Source organism: Nannospalax galili, unplaced genomic scaffold (genome assembly GCF_000622305.1).
Source record: "Nannospalax galili isolate Female #2095 unplaced genomic scaffold, S.galili_v1.0 scaffold101, whole genome shotgun sequence".
NCBI classification, from domain to species: Eukaryota; Metazoa; Chordata; class Mammalia; order Rodentia; family Spalacidae; genus Nannospalax; species Nannospalax galili.
The window spans coordinates 365,381-392,154 of record NW_008345700.1 but is presented as its reverse complement, the minus strand read 5'-3'; the positions used below and the strand labels follow the sequence as shown (position 1 = coordinate 392,154).

Genomic DNA, 26,774 nt, shown 5'->3' with positions numbered 1-26,774 from the left:
GAATTGACTCTATTGGACTGGCCTGTGGCCATGTCTGAGGGGCATCTTCTTGATTGTTGAGTGATGTGGGAGGACCCTGCCCACTGTGGGTGGTGCCACCCCTGGGCAGGTGGCCCTGTGTTGGGTAAGAGAGCAGGCTGAGCAGGGGCCAGGGGAGCAAGCCAGTAAGCAGCATTCCTCCATGGCCTGTGCTCCAGCTCCTGCCTCCAGGTTCCTGCCCTGAGTTCCTACCTTGGGCTCCCTGATGAACTGCGACCTGGGAGAGGTAAGCTGAATAAGCCCTTTCCTCCCCAAGTTGGTATTGGTCAGAGGGTTTTGTCACAGCAATGAAGAACAAACTAAGATACCCTCATAAATTTTTTTTTTTTTTTAATTTCTGTGAGGTCATCAGTAGTGTGAGTTTGAGGCCACCCTGGTCTACAAAGTGAGTTCCAGGACAGCTGGGGCTACAGGGAGACCTTGTCTCAAAAAGCATAAATATATAAATAATAAATACATACATACATAAATAAGCAGAACTTTAAAAAAGATCAAAGCTCCAAGTTTGTTTCATCAATTTTTCCATCCTCTTTCTGTTTCTGTCCGCTCTGCTGTGATGTCCCTTATCGTCCTGTCTTGCTCTGCGTCAACTTTCCTCTCCTTTTCTGGCTTTTTCAGGTAGCAGTTTAGGTTACTGATTTGAGACCCTGTTATTTAAACAGTGTTCATAGTTACACACTGCCCTTTAAACATTGTTTAGTTTCGTCCCAAGTTTAAATGTTATTTTCATTTCTATTTATTTGGAAGTTTTTTATTAGCTATGTTTGCAATCTGTTCTTTGACCCATGGTTTCAGATGTTACATTTCAACATATTCTTTAAATTTCTCAAACTTCTTTCTGCTGATATCTGATTTATTCCATTTTGGTAAGAGAACATACTTTGCACAATTTCAATGTTTGAATTTATTGTGACAATATTTAACTGCAAGAATTTGACCATTCAAAGCACCTGATATAAATGGAACCCTTGAATATTACTCTTTTTGTGATTGTCTGACTTCCTTTAGCAAAATCTCATCAAAGTTCTTTTGTGCTGCAGCATGTGTTAAAATTCCTTATGAGTGAGAGGTCCTGTTTGTGTAAATAGTACATTTTGCTTGTCTGTGGAGCTGTTGATAGACAACTGGCCTGACTCTATGTGTTAATTACTGAAAATAAAACTGTCCTGAACTCGGTCGTACAAACATCTTTTCAAGACCCTGATTTCAATTATTTTAGGCCCATAGCCACAAATACAAATATGGCATCATATGGTAATTCTACTTTATATTTTTGAGGAATTGTCATGCTTTCTTTTTGTAGTAGCCATTCCATGTTATAATGTTACAAGTGTTCCAAGTTCTTCACATCTTTGCAAATACTTTATTATTGTCTTTTTCGTAGTAGCCATCAAAATATGTGAGGTAGAATCTTACTGCCATTTTGATTTGCATCACCTTTACGAACAGTGACACCGCACACCTTTTCATGGGCTTACTGGCAGTTCATGTATTTGTTTGGGAGAAATAACCATTCATGTTTTTTGCCCATTTTTAAATTGGGTCTCCTTTTTGTTGCTGAGTTTATATATTCTGGATATGAATATCCTAACATGAATAATTTGCAAATATTATCTTTCACTTTTGAGCTGAATTTTTATTCCACTGACATTGTCTTTTATGTTCAGATATTTTACTTACACTTTTTCCTTATGTTTCCCACGCCTTTGGTGTCGTACCCAAGAAATAACTGCTAATCCAGTCGTACCGCTCCCTTCGTGTTTTAAGAGGTTTATAAATTTTGTTATATTTACGTCTTTAATCCAGTTGAGTTGACTTTTGTACATAGTGTTGAGCTCAGGTTTGTTCTTTGCACGTGAATATCCATTTTTATCATCATCATTTCTTGGAAAGAATATTGTTTCCTTCATTGAATGGTCTTGGTACCTTTGTCAAAAATCACTTGAGTGTACGCAAAGACGTGTTTCTGGCTTTCTATTCTGTTCCATTAGTGTATGCATACTATCCTATTCTTGACTGCTCTGGCCTTGCAATTGTTGTGTAAGACTTTTGAGTCTGTTGGGGCTGCTTAAGGGAGTATGGACAACTCAAAGGACCTGCGTCACTGAAAGTCCACCCAGCACAAATGACAACTCATGAAAAATTCTTTTCCAGACTTCCCGACAGGACAGGCAGGTAGCGGTACAGCTTGGGGACCTCCTTTCCTCAGCAATTTTTCTGCTTGTATACCTCCAGGAGGAGCCTTATGAATCTTGTACATTTCAGGAACTTCCCCAGATTTACCGAGCTTGTTTACTTCCTGAGTCTCATGCATCTACCTCTTCCCTGCAGGAGGGAGTGTTTCAAATCAGAGGAAATCACAGAACTGGACTCCATGCCTTCCTCCAGCTCTTACACTCTCTCTACCCCTCTTTCACGATGTTCCCTGGGCTTTGGAGGGGCGGTGTAGCTGTCCATTTATGGCTAAGCACTGGGCCACAGCAGCAGTCACCTGTCCTCAGGAGCTTCACAGGTGGTTATGAGTCTTTAGGGTACACCATCTATTACAAAAGGGGTTTCTTTTTATGACTGCAGCTCAGAGCAAGTGATCTGTGGGCAAAGGCACAAGTGTTTAGAAGGCAGTTTGAGAGGTACATCATAGCCATTCAACACAACAGTAACAAGGGCTTCCCCACTGGGGCCGATGACCTCCACACCCACAGGTTTTTGCTCTGGCTTACAGCACCAATTTGGAGCTCCCCCTTGTGGAGAAGGCCTTAGGTCCAAGTGGAAAGTAGTTGGTTGTACCAGTAACAGTGTGCCACTACTGCATTAGTGGACACATCTTGCCTGATGTGTGGATACTGTAGCACACAGGGTCCATAGCTGAGCAGGACACTTAGTTGGTGAGAATCCTTCCCCAGCAGCCTTCAGAGCACCATGATAGTCAGCCAAAAAGAAGGGAGCTTCCAGTGGAGCGCAGATTTATTTTTCTATGTCTGTAATCAATGTTAGATTTTTTGAGACTAAAAGGAAAGATAGAAAAATGGGAGGCAAGAAACCAGAGCCAGACCTGCAACAGGCAAGGAATAGACTAGACCTTCCTTTATTAAAAGAAGACATAGTGAGAGGTAGAGCTGACTGCGGGAACCAAGCTTCTACAACTGGACAAAGAAAACTGGAGGGGGCAGGTTATACCAGGATTGTAAGACGCAGCTGCACTTTGTGGGGAGTTGAATTAGTGCCCAGGTTTGGTGTCCTTGAGGGTCTCTTTTCACAGACAGGTGGGTGAGTTATCTCCAGCACTAAAGGGGACAGGTGGGCTCCATAAACAGTCTCTTCCTTAGTCTAGGGAGTGACCAGTTGATAAGGCTTGAGCAAGGCCAGACTTGAGCAAAGTCAGGCTGCCAATTTAGGGCCAGTTAGACACTTTAAGGGATTTATGGCTTTCCCTAATGAAGCTTGTGGCTCTTCTGCAATTCACACATTCTATCAATCAAAATATGTGGTGTCTTCAGAAGCAGGGGCCTTACCATCTAGCCCAACAGGGGTATACAATCAACAGTAGAAGTAAGGAGCTAGCTCTGGCCTATAACTAGGGTTTTTACCCAGTAGCCTTATGACTCCTAGGACTGCCCTTTTCTAGTCACACAAGTACCTTTAAACTCCTTCACTGCTCCCTTTACTGTTCTTCCAGATGCTCCTACAAATCTGTAAGATGCTCAAAGGTTAGCATTATGTCAAGAAACCTTTTTACAGAGATTAGGCAGGATCTCTGAAGGGCCACCATCATCAGATCCAAGTAATTGCTAGTTGGTCTTGAGCAACTAAGAGGATACTGAAAAGGGAGTGTCAGGAAGAGCCAATACAATATGAAAAGATCTTATCACTTTTACCAATTACTTTGTCAAAAGAGCAATACTGGGTATGGTGCATGGATGGGGGACACTGCCCTATCAACCCCTCCATGATCCACAGGCATTTTACATGAGCCATCCAGCCTCCTCATCCTTGGGTACTGCTGCTGCTGTGGGATTGCTGTGCATTTCCCCTACCAGATGGTCTAGGCAAGGCTGACTTGAGCTGCCCAGCCTGTTTAGCCTGCTCTGCATGCCAGTTCTGATAGGCTCCAGATCAGCACTGTGGCCCTTACCTTTCTATCAGCCACACATGGCTCCCACAAGGGCCCCAGCTGGATAGCCAGTCCCTAACCTCGTTATGCTTTACGTCACACGTGCTGTGCAGAATAACCGGTAACCCCTGGATCACGCTTAATCCTTTCATCCGAATGTTTTCTCACTTATATATTCTGTGAACTCTTGCTTGATTTGAAAGCCTTCCAGAAGCTCGCTAGCACAGCATTTGGCTTTCAGATACTTTTTCTTGAGGAACCCCAGCTTGGCACAAATTTCGCTACATTTGTCATCCCGTCCTGTTGGCTTTTCCACTCTATGCACTGGATTTACATGTGGGTCAAAGTCATTCATGTTTACCAGAGCTTTTCATACCTCATGAAGATCATATTTTTATACGGCTTAGCAAAGCCACTAAAGCTTTATGCCAGTCCCAAGGTCTCCAAGTTCTTTTTTTTAAACATTAAAAAAATTATTTTATGTGTATAAGTGTTATACTTACATGCATGTAGGTGCACCCGTGTCATGCAGTGCCCTTGGAGGACAGAAGAGGGTGTCAGATCCCCTGGAACTGGAGCTACTGACAGTTGTTAGCCACCATGTGGGTGCTGGGATTTGAACCCATGTCTTCTGCAAGAGCATCCAGTGTTCTTAACCTCTTAACCACTGAGCCATGCTTGTAGCCCCCTAAGTTCTTTTTAAACTCCAGTTCTTTTTCTTTTCTTTTTTTGGCTTTTTGAGACAGGGTCTCTCTGTAACCCCAGCTAGCTTGGAACTCACTATGTAGACCAGTCTGACACCAAACTCCAGAGGTCTGCCTGCCTCCCAAGCACTGGGATTAAAGGTGGGCACCACCACACCCTGCTTTCATGAAACTCTGTCCTCCCTCGAGGAAGTTGCTATCTGACAGTACTGTACGAGGTGGGCCAGAGGTTGTTGACTGTAATGTTATATTCATCTCGTCTTCCAGCTTTGTATTCAGCATCTTTCAGAATCCATGTTAGGTTTTTCTATTTCTGTAAAAAACTGCATTTTTAAAATGGGAATTAAGTTGATTTTGTCGTTCACATCTTATCAATATTCATTCCATGAATGTAGGCTGTGCTTCCACCTATTTATAACCTCTCTGCTTTTGCTCAGGAGTGTTTTGAAATGTTCATTGTACACTTTTTTTTGGTTAAGCTATTCCTTAAGTATTCTGTTCTTTCAGATACTATTGTAAGTGGAATTATTTTCACAATTCACTTTTCATATTGTTCATTGTTGGTGTAGAGAAATGTCACTGGTTTCTTTTGTGTATTGACTTTATAGTCTGCTGCTTTGATGAGTCCTTTAATTAGTTTCACTGTGTGTGTGTGCGTGTGTGTGTGTGCGCGCGTGCGCATGCCTGTGTGATATCTAGGTCTTCTCATATATGAGCCCAGATCATCTGCAAACAAGAGACAATTTTTCTTCATCCTTTCCGATTTAGATATCTTTTCTTTTTCATGCTTAACTGCCCAGTCTAGAATTCCTGGTAATGTGTGGAGTAGAAATACTAAAACTGGGCATCACTGTATGAGTTTTGTTGTGGGATTTTCATACATGGCCTTTATTTCGTTGCAGTAGTTCTCTTCTATTCCTGGTTTGTTGAAAGTTTTTAAAAATATTTTATTTATTATTTTTATTTTATATGTATGAGTGTATTGCCTGCATGTATGTGAGTGCACCCATGTCTTGCAATGCTGCGGAGGTCAGAAGAGGGCTTCTGATTCCCCTGGAACTGGAGTTAAGGACGGTTCGTAGCCACCATGTGGGTGCTGGGAATCGAACCCGGGTCCTCTGCAAGAGCAGTCAGTGCTCTTAACTGCTGAGCCATCTCTTCAGCCCTGAGAGGTTTTTTAACCATGAAAGCATGATTTTGTCCAGTGTTTTTACTACGTCGATATGATCAAATGGGTTTTCTTTCCTCCTGCTAGTGTGGTATTTACATTGATTTCCTATTCCTAATCATCCTATCATTCCCCAAGTAAGTCACGCATGGTCATGGTATAGCGTCCTCTTATTGTGCTTCTGAATTCAGCTTGTTAGCATTTTGTTGGAGCTTTTTGTATGTTGTTCAGGGATTCTTTCAGTGTATTATCTTGCTTTGGTGTCATGATGATGCTGGCCTCATAGAACAAGGTAGGAAGTGTTTCCTCATCTTCAGTGTTTGGGAAAACCTTGCGAGCGATTTGTATTAATTCTTTAAAAGGTGGAAGACTTATACAATCTGAAGAGAAACTAGAGTATTGGTATTGGTTCTTTAAATGTACGGGATGATTCATCAGTAAAGCCAGAAGATCCAGGGCCTTTCTTTGATGGGGCAAATTTTTAATTTACTGATTCAATGTCTACATTACTCATGATTCTGTTTAGAATTTCTATTTCTTTGTGACTTGGTCTTGGCAGATTTTGTTTTCTATGAATGCGTCCATTTTAGTGAAGTCCTACAATCTGTTGGCAAGCAGCTGTTCACAGTGATTTTTAAAATTCTTTTTATTTCAAGCTGGGCATGGTGGCACACGCCTTTAGTCCCAGCACTCAGGAGGCAGAGGCAGGTGGATCTCTGTGAGTTCAAGGCCAGCCTGGTCTAAATAGTGAGTTCCAGGCCAGCTGGGGCTACAGGGAGACCCTGTCTCAAAAAAGACAAAAAAAATATTTCTTTTTATTTCTGTAGATTCAGTAGTGACATCCCTACCTTCTCTACTGATTTTAGTAATTTGAGTCCTCTATTTTAATATATCTAATTAGGTGCTTGGCAATTTTCCTCCCTCCCCCTTCCCTCCCTCCTTCCCTTCTTTCCCTTCCTTCCTTCCTTCCTCGAAACAGGGTCTCACTATATAGCCCTGGCTGGTCTGGAAGTAGCTATGTAGACCCAGCTGGCCTCAGACTCACAGAGATCCAAGTGCTGCAACTAAAGGTGTGTGCCACCACGCCCAGCTTGCTTTGCTTTTTTCTGTTTCACTTATCCCTCCCCCTTCCCTCCCTCCTTCCCTTCTTTCCCTTCCTTCCTTCCTTCCTCGAAACAGGGTCTCACTATATAGCCCTGGCTGGTCTGGAAGTAGCTATGTAGACCCAGCTGGCCTCAGACTCACAGAGATCCAAGTGCTGCAACTAAAGGTGTGTGCCACCACGCCCAGCTTGCTTTGCTTTTTTCTGTTTCACTTATCTGTGCTGTCAGCTTCATTGTTTTCTTCCTTCTATTAGCTTTAAAAAATTTTTTTTGTTGTCGTTCTTTTTGAGACAGGGTCTCCCTGTAGCCCCAATTGGCCTGGAACTCAGTATGTAGACCAGGCTGGCCTTGAACTCACAGAGATCCACCTGCCTCTGCCTCCTGAGTGCTGGGTTTAAAGGTGGGCACCACCACGCCTGGCCTATTTTATTATTTTAATTTTGTGTCTATGAGTGTTTTGCCTTTGTGTATGTAAGTGTACTACGTGTGCAGTGTTTGCAGAGGCCAGAAGGGGGCATTGGATATCCTGGAACTGAAATTATGGGTGGTTGTTAGCTGCCATTTGGGTGCTGGGAACAGAACTAAAATCCCCTAGTTAACAGCGAGTGCTCCTAACCGCTGAGCTGTCTCTCCAGCCTCCTCCTAATAGTGTTTGATATAGTTTGTTCTTTTGTTTATAATTCCTCAGTTTGTGAAGTTGTTGGTTTGAGATCTTTCTTGATTTTTGCATTTATTTAGTGTGTGTGTGTGTGTGTGTGTGTGTGTGTGTGTGTACGCATATGCACATCCATGTGAGTACATGCCACAGCATGTGATGTGTTTGGAGGTCAGAGGACAACTTGTGTGAGTCAGTTTTCTTCTTCTACCTTGTGGGTTCTGAGGACTGAACTCAGATCATCAATCTTGGCAACAAGTGCCTTTGCCTCTGAGTCGCCTCTCTGGCCCTCTTTCTTGTTTTTAATGTGTTCATGGCTCTTTATTCCTCCCTCAGCACTGCTTTTGCTGTAGCCGCAGTCTTGGTATGCTGTTTTCATTTTCATTCATCTCCAAGCATTTTCTCATTCTTTTGTGGTATTTTTTCCCCTCTGCTGGCTGTATGAGAATGTGTTGTTCGCTTTTCCACAAATGAGAATTTTTTCAGTTTGATTTGTTATTGATTCCTAACTATCTCATTGTTATCAAAGAAGAATGATTAGAAGATAACCTGTCTTTTAAAATTTATTGAAACCTGGATCTTATATGTGGTGTAAGCTGGAAAATGTCCCATGTTCCCTTGAGAAGAGTGTGCATGCTGCTGTTGTTCAGGGTTTGGTGTATGTCTGTAAATCAAGACGGTCTGCTGTTATTTAAGATCTCTATGTTTGTGTCTGGTAATTTTATCCATTTTTCAGCTGTGGCGTTGAAGTTTCTGCTATTGTAGGACTCGTAGTTCTTCAGTGGCTTTTAGTTCACACATTCTTTTAATCCATTAATAGTTAAATACTTGTAATTTTTATATCTTCTTGATTTATTGAACTGTTTATTAATATAATGTACTGGACTGGAGGGATGGCTCAGCATTTACAAGGGCTTACTGCTCATACAGAGACCAGAGTTCAGGTCCCAGTACCCATGTCAGGCAGCTCACAACTGCCTGTAACTTCAGCTCCAGGGGATCCAACACCCTCTTCTGGCCTGCATAGGCACCTGTATGCATGTATACATACTACACACATACACATAAGTAAAAATAAAATAAATTTTTAAAAATGTTCTTCTGGGGCTGGATAGATGGCTCAGCAGTTAAGACCACTGGCTACTTTTGCAGAGGACCTGGGTTCGGTTCCCAACATCCCACATGGTGGCTAACAACCATCCTTAACTCCAGTTCCAGGGAACCCGATACCCTGCTGTGGCCTCCAAAGGCATTGAACACATGAGTGCACTTACATATATGTATGCAAAACACTCATACACATAAAATAAAAATAAAATGAATCACAAAATTTTTTTCAATGTCCTTCTTTGTGTCTTGTAAGCATTCTGAGTGGCCACTCAGCTGTCTTTTGGTTACTGTTTGCATAGAATACTTTTTACCTCTTCGTAATCAACCCATTTGTGTCTTTGGCTCTAAAATGAATCTTTGTCAACTGCATAAGGTTAGATCATCTGTTTAGTAAGTCTTTGCCTTTTGATTAAAGACTTTAATCTTATTGTATCTAGTAATCACTAATAAATAAGGAACTTATACTGCTCTTTTGAGTTGCTCTGACTTCTGCCAATTGTTTATGACACAAAATCACAATCATGTGCTCCAAATCATAGCTTAATAATTTTAAAAAATGTATTAGTCTCAAGTTATGTACAAATTAAAATATGGAGTTATGCTTCAAAACCACAGTAACAATAGTTCTTTAGTATATTTAATTTTATGTGTATAAGTGTTTGCCTGCATCTATGTATGTGTACCGTGTGCATATGCCTGGTGCCCCGCGGAGGCCAGAAGAAGGCATCAGATTCCTTGGAGCTAGAATTACAGATGGCTGTGATCTTCCATGGGGTTCTGGGAACTGAACCTGGGTCCTCTGCAAGAACAGCCAGTACTCCCAACAGCTAAGTCATCTCTCCAGCGCCTCTGATATAAGTTAAAGAGATGATTTTTCCTGCTTCAGGGTTCAGTTTTTCCTATAGATAATTGCTCTCCTGAGTGGCTAAATTTTTATTTCAAATATTGAGAAGATAACTTATTTCTGTGCTTTCAGATATATTTTGTATGAATGTTACATATGTAAAAAGAAGCATTTAAAGGATTTTAGGGGCTCTACTGCCTCTTTAAAACCAGCAAACAAAGATATGTGAAGATCCACATCTTTGTCAAGCCTATGTAAAAACAACTCTAAACATTTTTTATGGTCATTTTTATTTTATGTGTATGAATGTATTGCCTGCATTTATGTAAGTGCACCCATATTGTACAATGCCTGCAGAGGCCAGAAGAGAGCATTGGATCCTCCAGAACTGGAGTTATGGACAGTTGTTAGCCATCATGTGGGTTCTGGGAATTGAACCTGGGTCCTCTGCAAGAGCAGTCAGTGCTTTTAACCACTGAGCCATCTCTCCAGCCCCTTAATGGTCATTTTTTAAAATTTATTTTTATTTTATGTGTATGAGTGTACTGTCTGCATGTACGTGAGTGCACCCGTGTCATGCAATGCCTCAGAGGTCAGAAGAGGGCTTCGGATTCCCCTGGAACTGGAGTTAAGGACGGTTTGTAGCTGCCATGTGGGTGCTGGGAATTAAACATGGGTCCTCTGCAGGAGCAGTCAGTGCTCTTAACCACTGAACCATCTCTCCAGCCCATTAATGGTCATTTTTAAAACTTGCTTCAAGACTTACAAAGATATCTTAAAGTTTATAGATAATCAGTGTGTTGCATTATAATAATATATTTAAGATAATTATTCATCCCTGTGCTTTTAATTTTAAAGAAAACTAGTTTAGGTAAATACTTGTTAAATGATTAAGACATTACAAACAGATGGCTAAAAACAACCTAAAGTCAAAAATGCCAAAATTTTATCTTCTGGATGCCTCAAACCCTAATGAAAAGTGAATGTAACAAGAGTAATTTCAGAGTGCCTGCTAAATCTTTAAAGCCTTAAACCTTTAACAAATAATTAGTTTAAATTAGTTAAATAAAAACAAAACTATTAATATGTTTTGCTTGTATTTAACAAGCAAAAGTATCTTAACAGATACTTAGTTAAGATACCATGGATATGTTTTCTGTTTTAGATATAGCCTCCTGGATTTTCATTTAATATTATCTTATTAAAATGTTTTCTAAGTTTTATTTAAAAAACAACAATCAAGATAAAGAAAATAGAGATAAAAAGGTTATAGATATGAGATACATATTTCTAAAAGGAAGGTTTAAAAATGCCTTTGGATTAAAAAAGCTTTTGTACGTCAAATAGTGTCCCAATAAGGAAGTAGATGAAGATAACATTAAAAGATCAAGTTATGTTGTAGAAAGACTGAAAAGACATACACCTTGTCGGGTGTGGTGGCACACGCCTTTAATCCCAGCACTGGGAGGCAGAGGCAGGCGGATCTCTGTGAGTTCAAGGCCAGCCTGGGCTACATAGTGAGTTCCAGGACAGCTGGGGCTACAGGGAGACCCTGTCTCAAAAAGATCAAAAAAATAAAAAAGAGATACAGCTAAAGAAAGTAGAGATGGTTATAACTAAGTTTGTTATATTGTAAAAGACATTACAAATTTTTAAGATCAAAATTCAATACCCTAAGGTAAAATTAATACTTGATTCTCTGTTTACAACAAAGTATTAATTGGCTTAAAAAAACAAGGACTTTTAAATATGATACTGAAAATTCTAGTTACAGAGTTTTCATTGAGGAAAAAAAATGATTCATCAACTGAAAGGAGAGACATCACATCAAATACTCCATTCTGATTGGAGGAAAAGGGACTGTATCTAGTACTTCTAACCTACTCCTGGACTAAAAACTCCAAAGAGATGAACTTCTAGAGTCACATGTGCCCACTTCATCTTAGAATTCATCCGTGCGGACTTCAGAAATGCTGAAGGAATATCAACTACATTACCAATTGAGTACCCTAAGTAACTGAACATTTCTCTTACTTTTGTTTCTTAAACCCTTTTATAATTAGATTTTTAAATGGTTTCTTATATTTAATATTTTGCTTGGTATATTCCTAAATGATAAAATAATGCTAATTTTGATTCTAATGAACTTATAAATGATATTATTTCCTCTCGTTAATCATATATTTCTTCTTGTTATGATTATTTGCTTACCCAGAACCCCCTACCTTACTTAAAGCTAGTTTTCATGTTTAAAATTTTCACTCTTTGTAAAAATACATATTTTTATAAATTATTCAGTATATTTTGGATTAAAAGTCTAGCTTTCAAATTTGATTATTAATATATATTAATATATGTATGTATATGTGTGTGTATATATATATGAACTGAATCCAACCAATTAGACTAAAAGGCCCTATAACATGCTCTAATGTTTAGCAAACTAATTGTAACCCTATTTTCTCTAAATAGAGATACCCCAAAATTTGAGTTAACACTTCTTAACAAAATTATACAAAAGACATCAATCTCTAATAACAGTAATATTCATGATATTTTATGTTTTAAGTATTGATGTTCCTTGATTAAACGATCATCTAAGGTGTCCTATATAATACTATTAGCCTGGCTTTTCAAAAAATTACACAATATTTAATTTTACAAATAAAAAGGAATGGACAATACTACAGTGACTCCTTCTAGAGTCCTATTCCCATTTCTAATCATTAAAATAAAAAGAAATATTTGGCTATGTCTACAAGGCTATAGAATTCAGATTTCTAACAGGTTTGATCTCTTGTTTCTATCAATGTTATTAATATTTAGTATGTAAATGAGGACATTCTTGTTTAAAGAATACTATATTGTTATTTTTTTAATTTACTTTTCCAAACTAAATCTGGTATGATATCAATGTAATAAAACAGATCAGGCCGTTAATCACAAATAAGAGCTTCTAGAGTTGGAGCCAGCCACTGCACGTGAGGTCAGTTAAAAGGTCTAACTGACTAAAAGAAAGAAAAAAAAAAACAACAAAAATTAGAAAATGATAGATTTGCTTACATATGACAAATATAAATAAGATAGTTTGGGGCTGGAGAGATGGCTCAGCGTTAAGAACACTGGTTGTTCTTACAGAAGACCCAGATTTGAATCCCAGCACCCACATGGCAGCTAACACCTGTCCGTCCCAGGGGATCCGACAGCCTCTTTTCACCAGTGCGGGCATTGTACGACATAGGTGCACTTACCTACATGCAGGCAATACACACATACACATAAAATTAATAAAAATTTTATAAAAAGATAGTTCATAAAGTACAAATACTGTAAGGACAAGGGGAACTATATAGTCAATGTGTATTTAAATATGTGTTTCCTTCATCTGTTACATTTACTCTGCTAGGTCAAGCGATGTTCTTGATTACTTTAAATATAATGATCCAATTATATGTCACATGTAAATGTTATGTCAGATACAGAGCACAAAAGAAAAGAAACAGTCAGATCAGGCTCATGATGGCTGATAGATTTGATACAATCCAGGAGTTTCTTCCTTACTGGCTTTAAGTTATTCCTTGCTCCTAAAGACTGCTCTTCCTGCCTGCTACCCAGCCTCATCCACATCAGATCATGGGAAGTGTTTCCTGGAAACTTGGGAATAAACATGTGTCCCTGCATGCACAAAATGTGATGCTTGGCCAACAGGGGGAGCTGTGAATGAAAGTTCCCAGAAAAACTGCATCTTGAAACAGAACCTTCTACAAAGCCTGATCAACTGATTAGAGCTTCATTGATTGTGGAGAGTTTGGAATGTTTCGGGTCCAAAGCTTAATTACAATTCACCTTGGGCCATCTTTAGCCCCCTAACTAGCCACTTCTTGCCTACCTCTGTTTCTGACTTAGCATCCTGTGATTGACAGATAAAGACCTTTCGGAAGGTATTAACTTAAAACCATAGCTCCCACCAACCAAAAGGCTGGTTGTCATCAAATAGTATCGGAGGCCTATGGCTGAGAGCTCTCTTTTGCTGTAACTGGTGGAAGCTTAATGTTTCCACCAATGTATCTGAAAAGTGTCTTGATTTATGACTTTTTTTTTTTCTGTTACTATAAAAACTTCATGAAACTGCTTCCATATTGGAACATGGAATTTGGGGTAACCTGAATCTGTGTTCCTGGGCCATGGTCACTCATATTTGGCTCCAGAATAAACTATCTCTTATCCCCTTTGAGGTGAGAGTTGTGCTTTTTTGCATTAATATCTGGAAATTAAATTCTTCCCCTCTTCAGGAGTTGCTGCTTTTTTTGTGGCTTCTTTAGTGACTTTTCTGACTAAAGTTGAAATATCTCTCTGTTCCTTGTTATGTGTGGCCACAAAATCTTTCCTTGGTTAACTTGGTGGTCAGCTGATCACTGGCCAGAAGTTTTTTTAGATGCCTGGAATCAGTTAATCTCCACTTTGTTGTGGAGCTCTCAGTGTAGGCTGGGACATGCTCGAATCAGCCAGGCAGTTAATAGCACTGTCCTAGTCCTAGCCCTCACTTCCTGCTTGCAAAGAACCTCAAGATCTGTTAGAGGCTGGAGTTCCCAGACCCTGTCAGGCCTTTCCTGAGCACGCCCACAGCCCTTGCAATCTGTGATCTTCTATATCCCCGAGAGTATGTTGGAATTTTTCACAGTTCCTTGTGTACATCCCACTTCTAAGTCTTCCTTTTAGGTTTTTGGTTGGTCTATTATTTGTCCCAACTGTTAGCTACCTCCTTGGAGCAACTACCTCAGTAATTACCTGTAGTTGTTTTCAACAATAGCCCCTGGGAAAAGGCTTTCAAACAGGGAGAGCACAGAATCCAGTCAAACAAAGACAGCTTCCCAAGTGGAGGCTTGCTGGAAGCTAGTGGATAGGCCAGATAATGACAGCTTTCTGCAAATGCAGCTTTAAGAGAGCTCTAGCCCCATTTTATCCAACCAGACGCTGCCAGGCTATGGTTTCACTATGAATGGAGGTTGTTAGTTTCCAAGGCTACTACTGAGTTGCAGCAAGAGGATGTGTCTGGGACAGTTGAAGCACAATAAACTTTCTATTTTTACCAAAACCCCCCTATTTTCTTGATAAAATAGCTTCTCGCATACTGTTGCAAGCCTTTGGTTAATTTTCAGAGCACAAAAAAAACCTATCCAGGCATTCTGTCAGTTTTCTTGTTGCTTTGATGGGGAGAGTTCCCATCTTTGCTGAGGTCCTGGCATCTTATGTCAGATGTGAAGAGACACTACTGGAGATGCTCAGGCCCACAGTTATTTTATTTATTATGGGGTGGGGAACACCTGTGGAGGTCAGAGGACAATTATGCAGAGCAAAATTTTCCTTCCACCTTTATGTGGTTCTAGGAACAGAACTTAGGTAATCAGGTTTGTGGAGCTGTCTGACTGCCCAGGCCCATGTTTGAAGGAGGCACAATGGAAAAAGTCTCTGTTTAGTCACACAGCAGCCTTTGGTCCTTTCCAAGAACGGCCTGGTCCCCCCATGGGGCAGGAGTCGCTGTGCTGACTTGGGAAGGCATGTGTTCAGTCTTTCCAGGGGCTGCAGTAGTCACACTAAGGGGAAGTAGCTGGATTTGGCCCCACTTGCCTTAGCTCATAATCACACAGTAGATGGGATTGGATGCTGTGGGTGTTGTGGATCCCCTCACTCCCACCTTCCTCCAAGGCGTTTTTCCGTACGGCAGAGACCACAAGGCTGAACCCAGGACTTGGTTCCAGGATGTATTTCAGACCCTGAGTCAAAGGTGCTATTTGAAATCTGACCTAGAATAGTGGCTTGGAGGCAGGAAAGTAGAGAGGGAAGCAGACAGGGAGGGGGGTGCGGCAATGCTGGGCTTTGGGGCAAGTTCCTGAGCACTGGAGCCACCAGCCAACTTGGCAGCCCTGCTGGCTGCACAACTCTGAACATTGTGCCCAGAAACCTACTCCAGAGTCTGTCTTCAGCCTGCTAATGCCTCTGAGGGCACTTAACACCCTGTAGCAAATCCCCTGCTGCTTACATGGCTGGAATGGATTTCCTCCTTTGTAGGGGATTGAAAGTAGAGCCATGAAGTGGGGACTGAAGGGTGAGCCTGGGGGAGCAGGTGTTCCTCTGGGTTGGGCAGACTACAGGGCTGTCCCTGAGACCAGAGGGACAGGAAGCCAGCATGAGAAGAGCTCTTTAAGTAGAGTGGCTGCAAGCAAAGACCCAGTTCTGGGAGGTCAGTGCCAGGCACAAAGTAAAGGGTAAGGGGGAACTGGTGAGACAGCCAGTCTGGTGGCCCCATTCTGGGGATACTACCTCAAGGGTGGAGGCAGCCTTTGGAAAGTGTGTGTGTACAGACCACAGACCACTGAGCCTGGCAGGAGCCAGTGAATTAGTGGGCAGATGAGTGTGGGCCTGTGTGTCCTGGCCTGTGGGTATCTGAGGGTGAGCTTTTAAATGCACAGCAGGGTCCCCGGCAGCCATAAATGCCTCGAGCCTGTGTGCACTGCAAGAGACAGCTATCCTAGGGGTGGGGATCCCCAACTTGAGTCAGCAGACGTGGCTTGGGAGCGTGCCTATGCTCAGGTCAGGCCTGGGGCCTGTGCCACACCTAGGGAGGAGTGTGGGCCTGGGGCCTGTGCCACACGTAGGGAGGAGTGTGGGCCTGGGGCCTGTGCCACACCTAGGGAGGAGTGTGTGGGCAGGCCCTGAAAGAGCCGTTGTTAGGCCATGGCCGAGTCCTTCCATGTCCTATCATGTCCACAAACCTTCTCAGGCATTTTTTCAAGGGACACTTGATAGATGAAGTAGCCGATAGATGAATCGGGTTGATCGGGAGAAAGCACCAGGACACAGATAAAACTCCATTGGAATAGAGTTTATTAGCAAAGGAACACATGGAACAGATTCCCTTCTGGGAAAGGAAAATGTCTGCCCTGGGTCATGAGCTGGGGTCTTTTATAGGAGGAGGTTTCTGGGGGGTGCAGAAGGCAGAAAGATATATTTTTTTAAAGGTTGGGGGGGACAGCGGGACTGTTAAAACCTGTCCTCTTTAGAGATCAAAGGGGAAGCCTGCTGTGTTGGCCAAACAGTGGAGAAAAGTTTGCTTTTGACTTCAAAGACCAAGGTGCTTTTCTCAGGGGCTTGAGGAACCCTGAGGCTCTCTTGGTGAGGGGGTGGGGCTATCTGAACCCTAACAACACTGACACCACCAAAGGGAGTTCTTCCCTGGCCACCCTCCTGCCTGACCTCCTGCAGCCCTGCCACATGTGGTCTATGCCCACTAGCCTCACAAAGACCAGCTGATACCCACGACATAGACTTCCTAGGTGGGGGCTGGGAGAAGAGCCTGCCACTGCTACTGCACTTGGGCTGTTTCTACTGTCTTCTGTCCTGCAGAATAAAGTGAGCCCTGGGGCTACGGGGCAATAGCTGGACTGTAGTTGCCCATAGTGCCTCTTGGCCAGGCACTAGGTGAACCCCTCTCTCATTTCCTGCGTCCTTTCCAAGAGCCTAAGCTCCTATAGGTGGAGACTGGCCTGATGTGCTCTCCCTGCAGCCCCGTGGCTGCTCTAGGGACCCCACACGCTCAGGGGAATGAGATGGCATGCATTCTTACCTGTATACCCTATTTTCCTGCTTGAAAAACACAGGCTGTGCTGGCTCCTCCAGCCCCTCTCCAGCAACACAGCAACCTGGCTCATTTCTCTCTGGAACTCCTGTCAGCAGTGAGAAGCCTGGTCCTGTCACCAGCGTGGTCCATGTCTTAGTTCTAGAACAAAAGGCAGGTCAAAGGGAAAGAGGCCTCTGAATCAGAGGTCAATGTGTGGAGAAGTAAAGATCCTTCAGGGTCCGGAAGGTCAAGTCCATCTCATGAAGGCATCTTTCTATGCCTGTTCTCTGGTAAGTGACAGTGGGGAATTTAGCACTGTCTTGGGACACCTGTATCTGACAAGGAGAGAAAGTCTTTGGGTATCCACTCAGACTGGACTTTCTTTGTGGCTTGGCTCTGCACACTCATCAGATAAGCTGTAGAGGACATGCTAGTCCAGCTGTCTTCTACTCATCCAGACAATGAGGAGAACCATGCCACATCTCTCCCTCCCCTCTCTCTGCCCTCCTCCAGTCCAAGTCACAAAGGACAGGGATCACCAGTGTCGATGAGGGGCGGGGGGCAGGTGGGTTTGGGGGAACTTGGGGATCAACATGCCTGACCTCTTGGCCTGGTTTTGATTCCCCCTGGTTGGCAGTGTGGGGCTCTGCTGTTGTGTAGGTCAGGCCCCGACTGGAAAGAGGTGACTGCTTGGCTGAAACCCCAGCGCCCCAAAGCCTGGGGAGGCTGGGTTGGTTTTCAATTTGTAAAATAACCGCACCATATAAGACATTGTGCAATGTATACTAATGTCTAATGGCCTTATTTCATTTTTAAAAAAAATATTTTACTTATTCTTTTTATTTTATGTGTATGTGTGTATTGCCTGCATGTAAATAAGTACATCCATGTCGTGCAATGCTCGCAGAGGTCAGAAGAGACTGTCCAATCCCCTGGAACTGGAGTTACAGAGGGTTGTTAGCTGCCGTGTGGGTGCTGGGATTCAAATCCAGGTTTTCTGGAAGAACAGTGTTCTTAACCACCGAGCCGTCTCTCCAACCTCCTTATTTCATTATTTTAAGTGACTTAAGTTTGCTTTGCTCTTGCTGTGACAGGATGTGATACACATGGATAGATAAAACCCACATAGACTTAGGGTCCTTGATGACTTTCAAGCCTGAAAGTCAGTGCTAACACCAACAGCTTGAGACAGCTGGGCAGTTTGTCTTTAGCCTCTGGGCCTGGAAACCTAAATGCTGTGTTCATAGTTACCCCTCTGTGGCTGTGTTATTTGAAATGTGGGTGAGGTAATTTGCTTTGTTTGCATCCTAGCCTTGTTGATTCTATTTATTCTCTCTCACTGTCTGTCTGACAGTAAAACATTAACAGTGTTCCAAAACTCAGAAATGTGTTTTGTTTAAGCATAACAGCTCCCTGGATATTTGGGAAGGGAGAGGACACAGGCAGAGGCTGAGCAAGGCTTCTCCGGTCTCCCCTCCTCCTTCCTTCCTAGACTCCAAGATGCTTTTGAAAGTTTTCCTGACATTGAGCTGCCCAAATCTGTTACCCTGCTCAAAAGAGAAGTGGCCTGGCCTCTCCCCTGTACCCACCTCTGGCTTCACAGGGCCAGTCAGAGGACAGGTACCACCAGTACTGATGGGGGGCAAGGAGCAGGTGGGTTTAGGGGAACTGGGGGATCAACATGCCTGACCTCTTGGCCTGGTTTTGATTCCCCCTGGCTGGCAGTGTGGGGCTCTGCTGTTGTGTAGCTCAGGCCCCGACTGGAAAGAGGTGACTGCTTGGCTGAAACCCCAGCGCCCCAAAGCCTGGGGAGGCTGGGTTGGTAGCCCTGGGGCCCCTCAGCACACGTCTCACACTTGCCAAGTAGAGAATGTGGCCCTTCAGGTTACACCTGCAGCAAAGTACAGCCAGGCAACCCTGTGGCCCCTGGCCCCAGTCTCCTCCAGTCTCGAAGACAGAGCTCCTAGCCTAGTAGCACCACCCAGAAGGCCACTTAGAGGAGGGAGGAGGGCGGAGAGAGGGGAGGAAGAGAGAAAGACAAAGAAAGGGGTGCGGCAGCAGCCAGCCTGACGGCGGTGGAGAGAGCTCAGCCTGCCGCAGGTCAGCTCCCAGAGCTGTGGGAGAGTGACCAGCAGCCACAGCCGCTCCTGTGCTCAATCAGAGAAACCCCTGGCTCCCGTTTCACATCCTTCAGCCACTTGTTGGGGCCAGGTGCTGAGGTGTCGCAGACAGGAGGAACTGAGACCTATCTGCTGACCAGAGGCACTGACCTTGGGCATAAACAGGAGTTTTAGTCTCTCACTAGGACCAGCCATTGTTGACAGCCCCACAGCTGACAGCCCCACAGCTCCACAGCCTGCCCCTGCTGCTTCTGTCAGGTAAGTACATGTGTGCCCCAGAGAGGACCTGGGGCTCCTGGAACTTTTCCTCAGGCCCCAAACCTACAACACTCTGGACAGAGACCACTCTGGAGCCTGGGAGTGAGGGCTTTGCTGTTCTAGTCCCATGCACAGCAGGTACACGTCACGAAGGTGGAGGCACGATGCAGATTGTAGTACATACATCTCCTGTATGTTGTACCCCACCAGAGCTAGCCTATTGTAAGCCTGTTGAATTTTTTGTGCCCTGGGCCTTGATCCTGGGGTCTATAAATCTGCAAGTTATGCTGAGGTTCTTATAGACAGGCAGTGAAACTAGCCACATACCCTGTAACCTAGTACCCTTCTCTTCCCTGGGTAGGATCTGGGAAACTCTCAGCAAGAGCACTTTGGGGACCCAGAGGCATGCTTGTGGGCATCTTGCTCATATGGGAGTTCCTGCTGTTCTTTCCTAGGGCTAGGTGGGCAGGAGACCTCTGGGGACTAAAGGTGTTGGCACTGTTCTCCCTCCGCTGTAGGTGATGGAAAACCTGGGTGCTGCTGCTGCTCTGGGCAGCGCTCTCTGGGCTCTCCTTCTGACCATGCTGGGCACTGCCACCAGCCAGCCACTGGGGGGAGAGTCTGTCTGTACAGCCAGGCCTCTGGCCAGATACAGCATCACCTTCACCGGCAAGTGGAGCCAGACTGCATTCCCCAAGCAGTATCCCCTGTTCCGGCCCCCAGCACAGTGGTCCTCCCTTCTGGGTAAGGGCGCCTTTCTCCTTCAGCTTCATCCAAGGGGCTACAGGGTGGGAAGGAAGCAGCACCTGATGGCTGCACAGCTCCAGAGAGCGCACAGTGTGGGTTATTCTCAACCAACAGATTTTCAGCGCAAAAGACACTTGCAAGGTACTCACTGTGCCTGCAGATGATAGAAGGCAGGGTGGCTGTAGCCACAGAGAGGCTGGTGGGACACCGGTCACTCAGCCAGGTATCCTGACAGCTAAGCATGCAGGATTTCACTGTCTGCATGTAATAGGAGTGGATGTGGCTCCTCGCCATTCAGCCAGGGACCTGGTATGGGGAAGAGGGACATGGTGTCCACCGGGGGCAGCCAACTGGGATTGAAGCCTGCAGCCCCCACTGCCACCCCCCACTGCCACCCCCCATCCCAGCTGGCTGCTCATGCAGACAGGCCTTCTGCGCAGGGGCGGCTCACAGCTCTGACTACAGCATGTGGAGGAAGAATGAGTATGTCAGCAATGGGCTGAGGGACTTCGCAGAGCGTGGTGAAGCTTGGGCTCTGATGAAGGAGGTTGAGGCTGCAGGAGAGAAGCTCCAGAGTGTGCATGCAGTGTTCTCAGCTCCTGCTGTCCCCAGTGGTACTGGGCAGACTTCTGCAGAGCTGGAGGTGCACCCCAGGCACTCACTGGTAAGTCATGGCCAGCAGAAGGGGAGGGTGTGTCTTGAGGCTGCAGTGGCTGATCCTCCTGGCCCCACCCAGGTGTCCTTTGTGGTGCGCATTGTTCCCAGCCCTGACTGGTTTGTGGGCATCGACAGTCTGAACCTGTGTGAGGGAGGCCGCTGGAAGGAGCAGGTAGCCCTGGACCTTTACCCGTATGATGCAGGGACAGACAGTGGCTTCACCTTCTCCTCCCCCAACTTCGCAACCATCCCACAGGACACGGTAACTGAGGTAAGTGGTCCGTAATCCCATCTCTGTGGGAAATAGGCTGCTCTGAACTCTGAATGGGGTAGGGTAGAGCAGGTAGACTGTCCTGGCTATGAGGATATTGCCCACTCCAAAGGACAGGGCAAAGGCTTTGGCCTGCCCCAGGTGACCCTCTGAGCACTCCAGCTTTTGGTTCCTGCTTAGAGAATAATCTTGCTTCTGGTGCCTGCAGGGGACAGGGGCTCGCCTGGGAGCTGACAGCCTGGCAAGGAAAAGAACGGGATACAGGGTCTTGTACAATCCCCCTTCCAGCCTGTTTCTAAGCTCCCACTTTGTGGGGCTGCAGTGAGGAGACATGAGCAGCTCTGTCTGATGCATGTGCACAGAGCAGAAGTTCTGTGGTCCAGTGTTCAGCTGAGCCTCAGTGTAGCCTCCCTGGGAAGCAGAGGAGCGGGCCAGATCCTCCCCATTCTTGGGAGAGGTCACATAGGCACCTCTCTCTGTGCTGGGTTGGGGTATCACTCAGATGAAGATCAGGTTGTGGTGATTGCTGGTACTTCCCTGCTGGATGCTAGGTACTGCCTCAGAAATCTAAGCATACACACAAAAGTGGGCTTCCTGGACCCCTATGCCAGCTCCCCTCTTCCTCCACAGATAACATCCTCATCTCCCAGTCACCCAGCAAACTCATTCTACTACCCACGGCTGAAGTCCCTGCCTCCCATTGCCAAAGTGACCTTGGAGCGGCTGAGGCAGAGCCCCAGAGCCTTTGCCCCACCTTCTCTGGACCTGCTCAACAGGGGAAATGAGATCGTTGACAGCCTCTCAGGTAATGTCAGCATTTCCTTTATTCTGCAAACTGCAGGTGGATAGGTTGGCAGGATGAGACAACCTTTGGCTGGGAAAGAGAGAACACTGGAGCGCTCAAGTGAACATATCTGGTACTTGGTTGCCAAACACAGGTTACCATTTCACGACACCACTGCCTGAACTGGGGAGAGTTGTTTGTATGTGTCCTGTGGGTATATGTCACTTGGAGACATGCCAGGCCCCAAAGCCATCCTGTATAAGGCACAGCATGTGATTCTTTCTGTACCAGGTTAGCCCTTGTCTTTTAACATACTCTCTAGAAGTATAGAGTACCTCCCAGGCCCCTGAGGGACCACCTACTGAGGGTCACAGGCAGTCTGAGTCTGGGCAATTTCAGAGGGTACTTCTCATCATTCTTAATGAAATGGTACTAATTTTTTTTTTTTTGGTCTTTTTAAGACAGGGTCTCCCTGTAGCCCCAGCTGCCCTGGAACTCACTATGTAGACCAGGCTGGCCTTGAACTCACAGAGAATTATTATTTTCAACTTTAAAGTTTTAAAAGTGGCTGGGGTGAAATAATGCTTGGCAAGAGTTTGAAAAAATAATTATAGCAAATAGAAAAGGGGATTTCCTAGAAGCTATCTTATAACAAAGTTATGAATAGTTTTCTAATGAAATGGTACTAATTTTTTTTTTTTGGTCTTTTTAAGACAGGGTCTCCCTGTAGCCCCAGCTGTCCTGGAACTCACTATGTAGACCAGGCTGGCCTTGAACTCACAGACATCCGCCTGCCTCTGCCTCCCGAGTGCTGGGATTAAAGATGTGTGCCGCTACGCCTGGCAGTGGTACTAATTTTTAAAGGTTTAGGATTTGATGAATTCAAACGTTGGAGTTGTAACTTCCACAATATCTGAAGTTGCATCACCTTGAATAATGAAAAAAAGTACCAGAGATAGAGTGCATCAGAAATGCACCCAGTGACCTGCATGCTACAGCTGACAGACATGAATGTGGCTCAGTAGCCACTTTGTGCCCCTGGCCACGGAGGAGGGCCTCTGCTTTGACTCGTTGGCCAGGCCAGGGTCAGGCAGGAAGATGAGCTTGCATGCTGATGGGCTCTACATCTGAGATGGAGCTGCACTCTCAGCAGGTTGGGTGTGTCCCTCCCACCCCCACTCTTGGTAGATAGTCCTATAGACATGGGCCAGTGGCACCATCTGAGAATACATGGGGCAGTTTGGTGGGAAGAGCCACATGTGGGCAGGCCATTGGAGAAATGCCATTTGCTCTACTCATGGAGCAGTCAGCCACCTAATGAAGTCTGGGAAGGTAGCATGCTGGGAGAACAGGGAACACGACCAAAGGAAGGGCAGGTGGGGGGTGATGTGGAGAAGAGAAGATAGAAGTGCTCACAGCACTTACAGTTCAAGCCGGGCCTCGACTGCCACTTCACTGTCAGGAGGTGGGGAGTCCTCTAGCTACAATGTGGCATTTTGGGGCTCAGGAGCTTCACCCAGTTTGACTGCCTGGGATCCTTACTCTTCAACAAGGCTCTTGGGCAAAGGTTGGGTCTGTCCACCTTTCCAAAGGCTCAGCACCAAAGGATCTTTGTAGGCCCTGCCCCACCCTTTCTACCATAGACAGGGCTGCTCTAGGACCCGGCTTAGCAGAGTCGTGTAGAAGATTCTGAGTACAGCACCACCCACCCTCAACCGTCTGATCCACTCTGTTCCTTCCTGAATTCTGACACCTGACTTTTTTCTGGGCGATCTCATCCATTGATTGTGGTAGGATGAGGGCAGGAACGGAGTCCTTCCCTGGGAACTGTCAGCCTGGCTGCCCTGATAGTACCACAGAGTCCTCATATGACAGCAGTGGTTGGGGGTGGGGGCTCCTGTCCTTCTGTGGGGAAATGGCCCTCCCCTGGGTCCTAGCCATGGAGAAATGCTGGCTGGCTGGGTTGCCATGTAGTAGATGTAGGAGCATTTACATTTTACTTTGGATTATGGAAATTACCAGGTTATTTAGCTATAACCCCAAATTGATTATTTTCAAATTTATATGATGGAAACGGAGACATAAGAAAAAGGAGCTAAAAATGTCTGAGCCCCGTGGGGGGATAAGGTCTTACAACCCAAAATCTGGTATCTGTAGAACTTGAGAAATGGTCATGAAGGCCACTGTGGCAGGAGAGCAACTGGATCTGGTCAGACACCTCCCCTTAGAGAGGCACCCACTGGGCAGGTTAGACCCCAGAACCCAAGGGTTTGCTTCCTAAAGCCCATGTTAGAAGTGAACCAGTCCAGTCAGGTGTTTGGTTTTTTGAGTCTGCCTCAGTGATATCCATCATACATCTTGCTCTATTACTCGTACTAGAAAAGCAAATGTTTCTTTCAAACTCTGGAGTAGGGTTGGTTCCTGGTTGGGTATTACATGTCAGGTCTCCCCTGTGTTTGGTTCAGCTCCAGAGACACCACTGGACTGCGAAGTTTCCCTGTGGTCATCCTGGGGACTATGTGGAGGGCCATGTGGAAAGCTGGGAGCCAAGAGCAGAACTCGCTATGTCCGTGTCCAGCCTGCCAACAATGGGACCCCATGCCCTGAGCTTGAAGAAGAGGCTGAGTGTTCCCCTGATAACTGTGTCTAACCCTAGAACCCAGCAGCCAGCCCTTAGGATCCCCTTGAGCCTTGGGTTCAGATCTGGGTCACAGAGGGCTCCCAGATGGCTCATGGCAGGCAGGGCGGGAAGCTTGGCATATTGCACCACTCCCCACCATGGCTGGGCTCGTGGTGCTCCTGGATCAGAGATCCTCACTAGCAGGCAAGGGATGTCTGTGCACAGGCTGCTTCTGCTGGCATGTAATCCCTGAGGCTCACGTGTTTACTCTAAATTATGTCCTCTGTAATTTATTACTGTGGTCAGAGGCTGCCTTTGATGGAGGAAACAGGCACACCAAGACCAGATGAGAGGATGCTCCAAGTCCGTGAGCGCTGCATCCACACCGTTATCAGATACCTCAGACCTGCTGCCACCGTATCTGCTCCCGGGGGCTGAGGCTGCAACCTTCATACTGCTCTGGCCTCCAACAGAAGTGACTGAAGAGGGGCAGTTTGGGAAATGTGGTGTTTTCATGTCACTGATCTCTGTGCTTGAATAAAGGCTATGTTCCTGATAAATACTAGAAGGTGTCCTCTCGCCTCTCCTGGACACCATGCAGCGGAGGGACTCTTGGGTGTGTACAAGCAGGGACACAGATTCACAAAGTACCTAGAGTGATGTCATCGCTTCAAGGTGGGGTGGGCGCTGGGCCAGAGAAGAAGAGGCAAACTCACTGGGGCTGGTGTTGAGGCCTCAGTGGCCAGCAGTCAGAGCCAGAGCAGCATGAAGACCACTGCTCGCTCATCCCAGACTCCAGCCCGCAAGGCCAGCAGGAAGTGACAGGGAGTTCAGACAGCACCCAGAGATCAGCCGTGACCGCAGGGACCCCTTCTCTGTCCCTTTCCAGCGCTACTGGCCATGAACAGGTACCTCTTGGGAACCTGAGCCCGGGCACCCCAACCTCAGATATGCCCCTATGTTATTTTTCTGTCATTGTGACAAAACACCTGAGACAATGAACTAATAAAAAGAGAGGTTTGTTTCGGTTCAGTTTTGAATGTTTTATTACATGGTCCGGATGTTCTGTCTAGGGCCTGTAATGAGGTAGCACATCGTAGCAGGGAGTGCTCAGCAGAACAAAGCTACTCACCGCTTTGCTGGTGTGAAAGAAAGGAAGGAGATGAGGTCTCACTGTCTGCTTCAGGAATGCTTCTTGATGACTGATGAACTCCTGCTAGATCCCATGTCTCAAAGGTTCCACCTCTCCACAGTAGTGCCACTCCAGAGAACCTTCCTTAACATGGGTTTTGTGGACATCTTGGATCCAAACTGAAGCAGCCCTCAAGGGCTCACTTCAATCTGCAAGGAGTCTTTTTTATGCATCAGGGATGCCCAGTCCTTCCTCTGCGAGCATCATCCTCTTGGTAGATTCCAGAGTCCCCCTAGCACCTGACCCCAGGCTGGGCACAGCTTGGAGCTGGAAACACTCAAGGAAGATCTTCCCAGTCCTGTTCCAGCTGCCCAGACATGGAGCACATGCCCTCTATGTTTCAAGGGGACTTTGGTAGACTACTCTTCTGACTGGGTGCTATCTTTACCCCTGATACTTTCAGAGTCGTGCTCCAGGCCTAATTCCCACCACTGGGTATCCTGTTGTTGAAAATTCCTGAACACAATTCAAGACTGCAGAATCATGGGTCCTGAGGTTGCCATGGAGATCTGAGAAACCTAAGTTAGAAGTTTTTCCTAAGCATTTTAGAGGCTGAGACAGGAGGACTTCCATGAGTTTGAGGACAGTCTGGGCTAATAGTGGACTACAGCATGAGATCTTGTTACATGCACGTGCACACATGCGCACACGCGCGCGCACACACACACACACACACACACACACAAATCCAGAAAAAAACAAAGAAGCTGAATGTAGTGGTGTACACTTTAATCTCAGCAGTCAGGAGGCAGAGGCAGGCCTCTGTGAGATCT

The 26,774-nt window shown here is 45.4% G+C and overlaps 1 protein-coding gene across 7 annotated transcripts; it reads left to right on the top strand.

Moving 5' to 3' along the window:
- The first annotated feature begins 234 nt into the window (after positions 1–234).
- Positions 235–25,374, top strand: Spon2 (spondin 2). 7 transcript variants are annotated; one of them, XM_029567690.1, is made up of 8 exons: positions 238–265; positions 17,393–17,642; positions 18,845–18,972; positions 19,647–19,730; positions 20,249–20,474; positions 20,918–21,405; positions 22,036–22,210; positions 24,655–25,374. In XM_029567690.1, the coding sequence occupies exons 5-8, from the start codon at positions 20,252–20,254 to the stop codon at positions 24,837–24,839; spliced, it is 1,071 nt and encodes a 356-aa protein (XP_029423550.1). In that variant the 5' UTR covers positions 238–265; positions 17,393–17,642; positions 18,845–18,972; positions 19,647–19,730; positions 20,249–20,251; the 3' UTR covers positions 24,840–25,374. The 7 variants fall into 7 exon arrangements, with proteins under 7 accessions (XP_029423549.1, XP_017655787.1, XP_029423550.1 ...); XM_029567688.1 differs by having other exon boundaries at positions 19,547–19,730; XM_029567691.1 differs by having other exon boundaries at positions 18,845–19,005.
- The last annotated feature ends 1,400 nt before the right edge of the window (positions 25,375–26,774 follow it).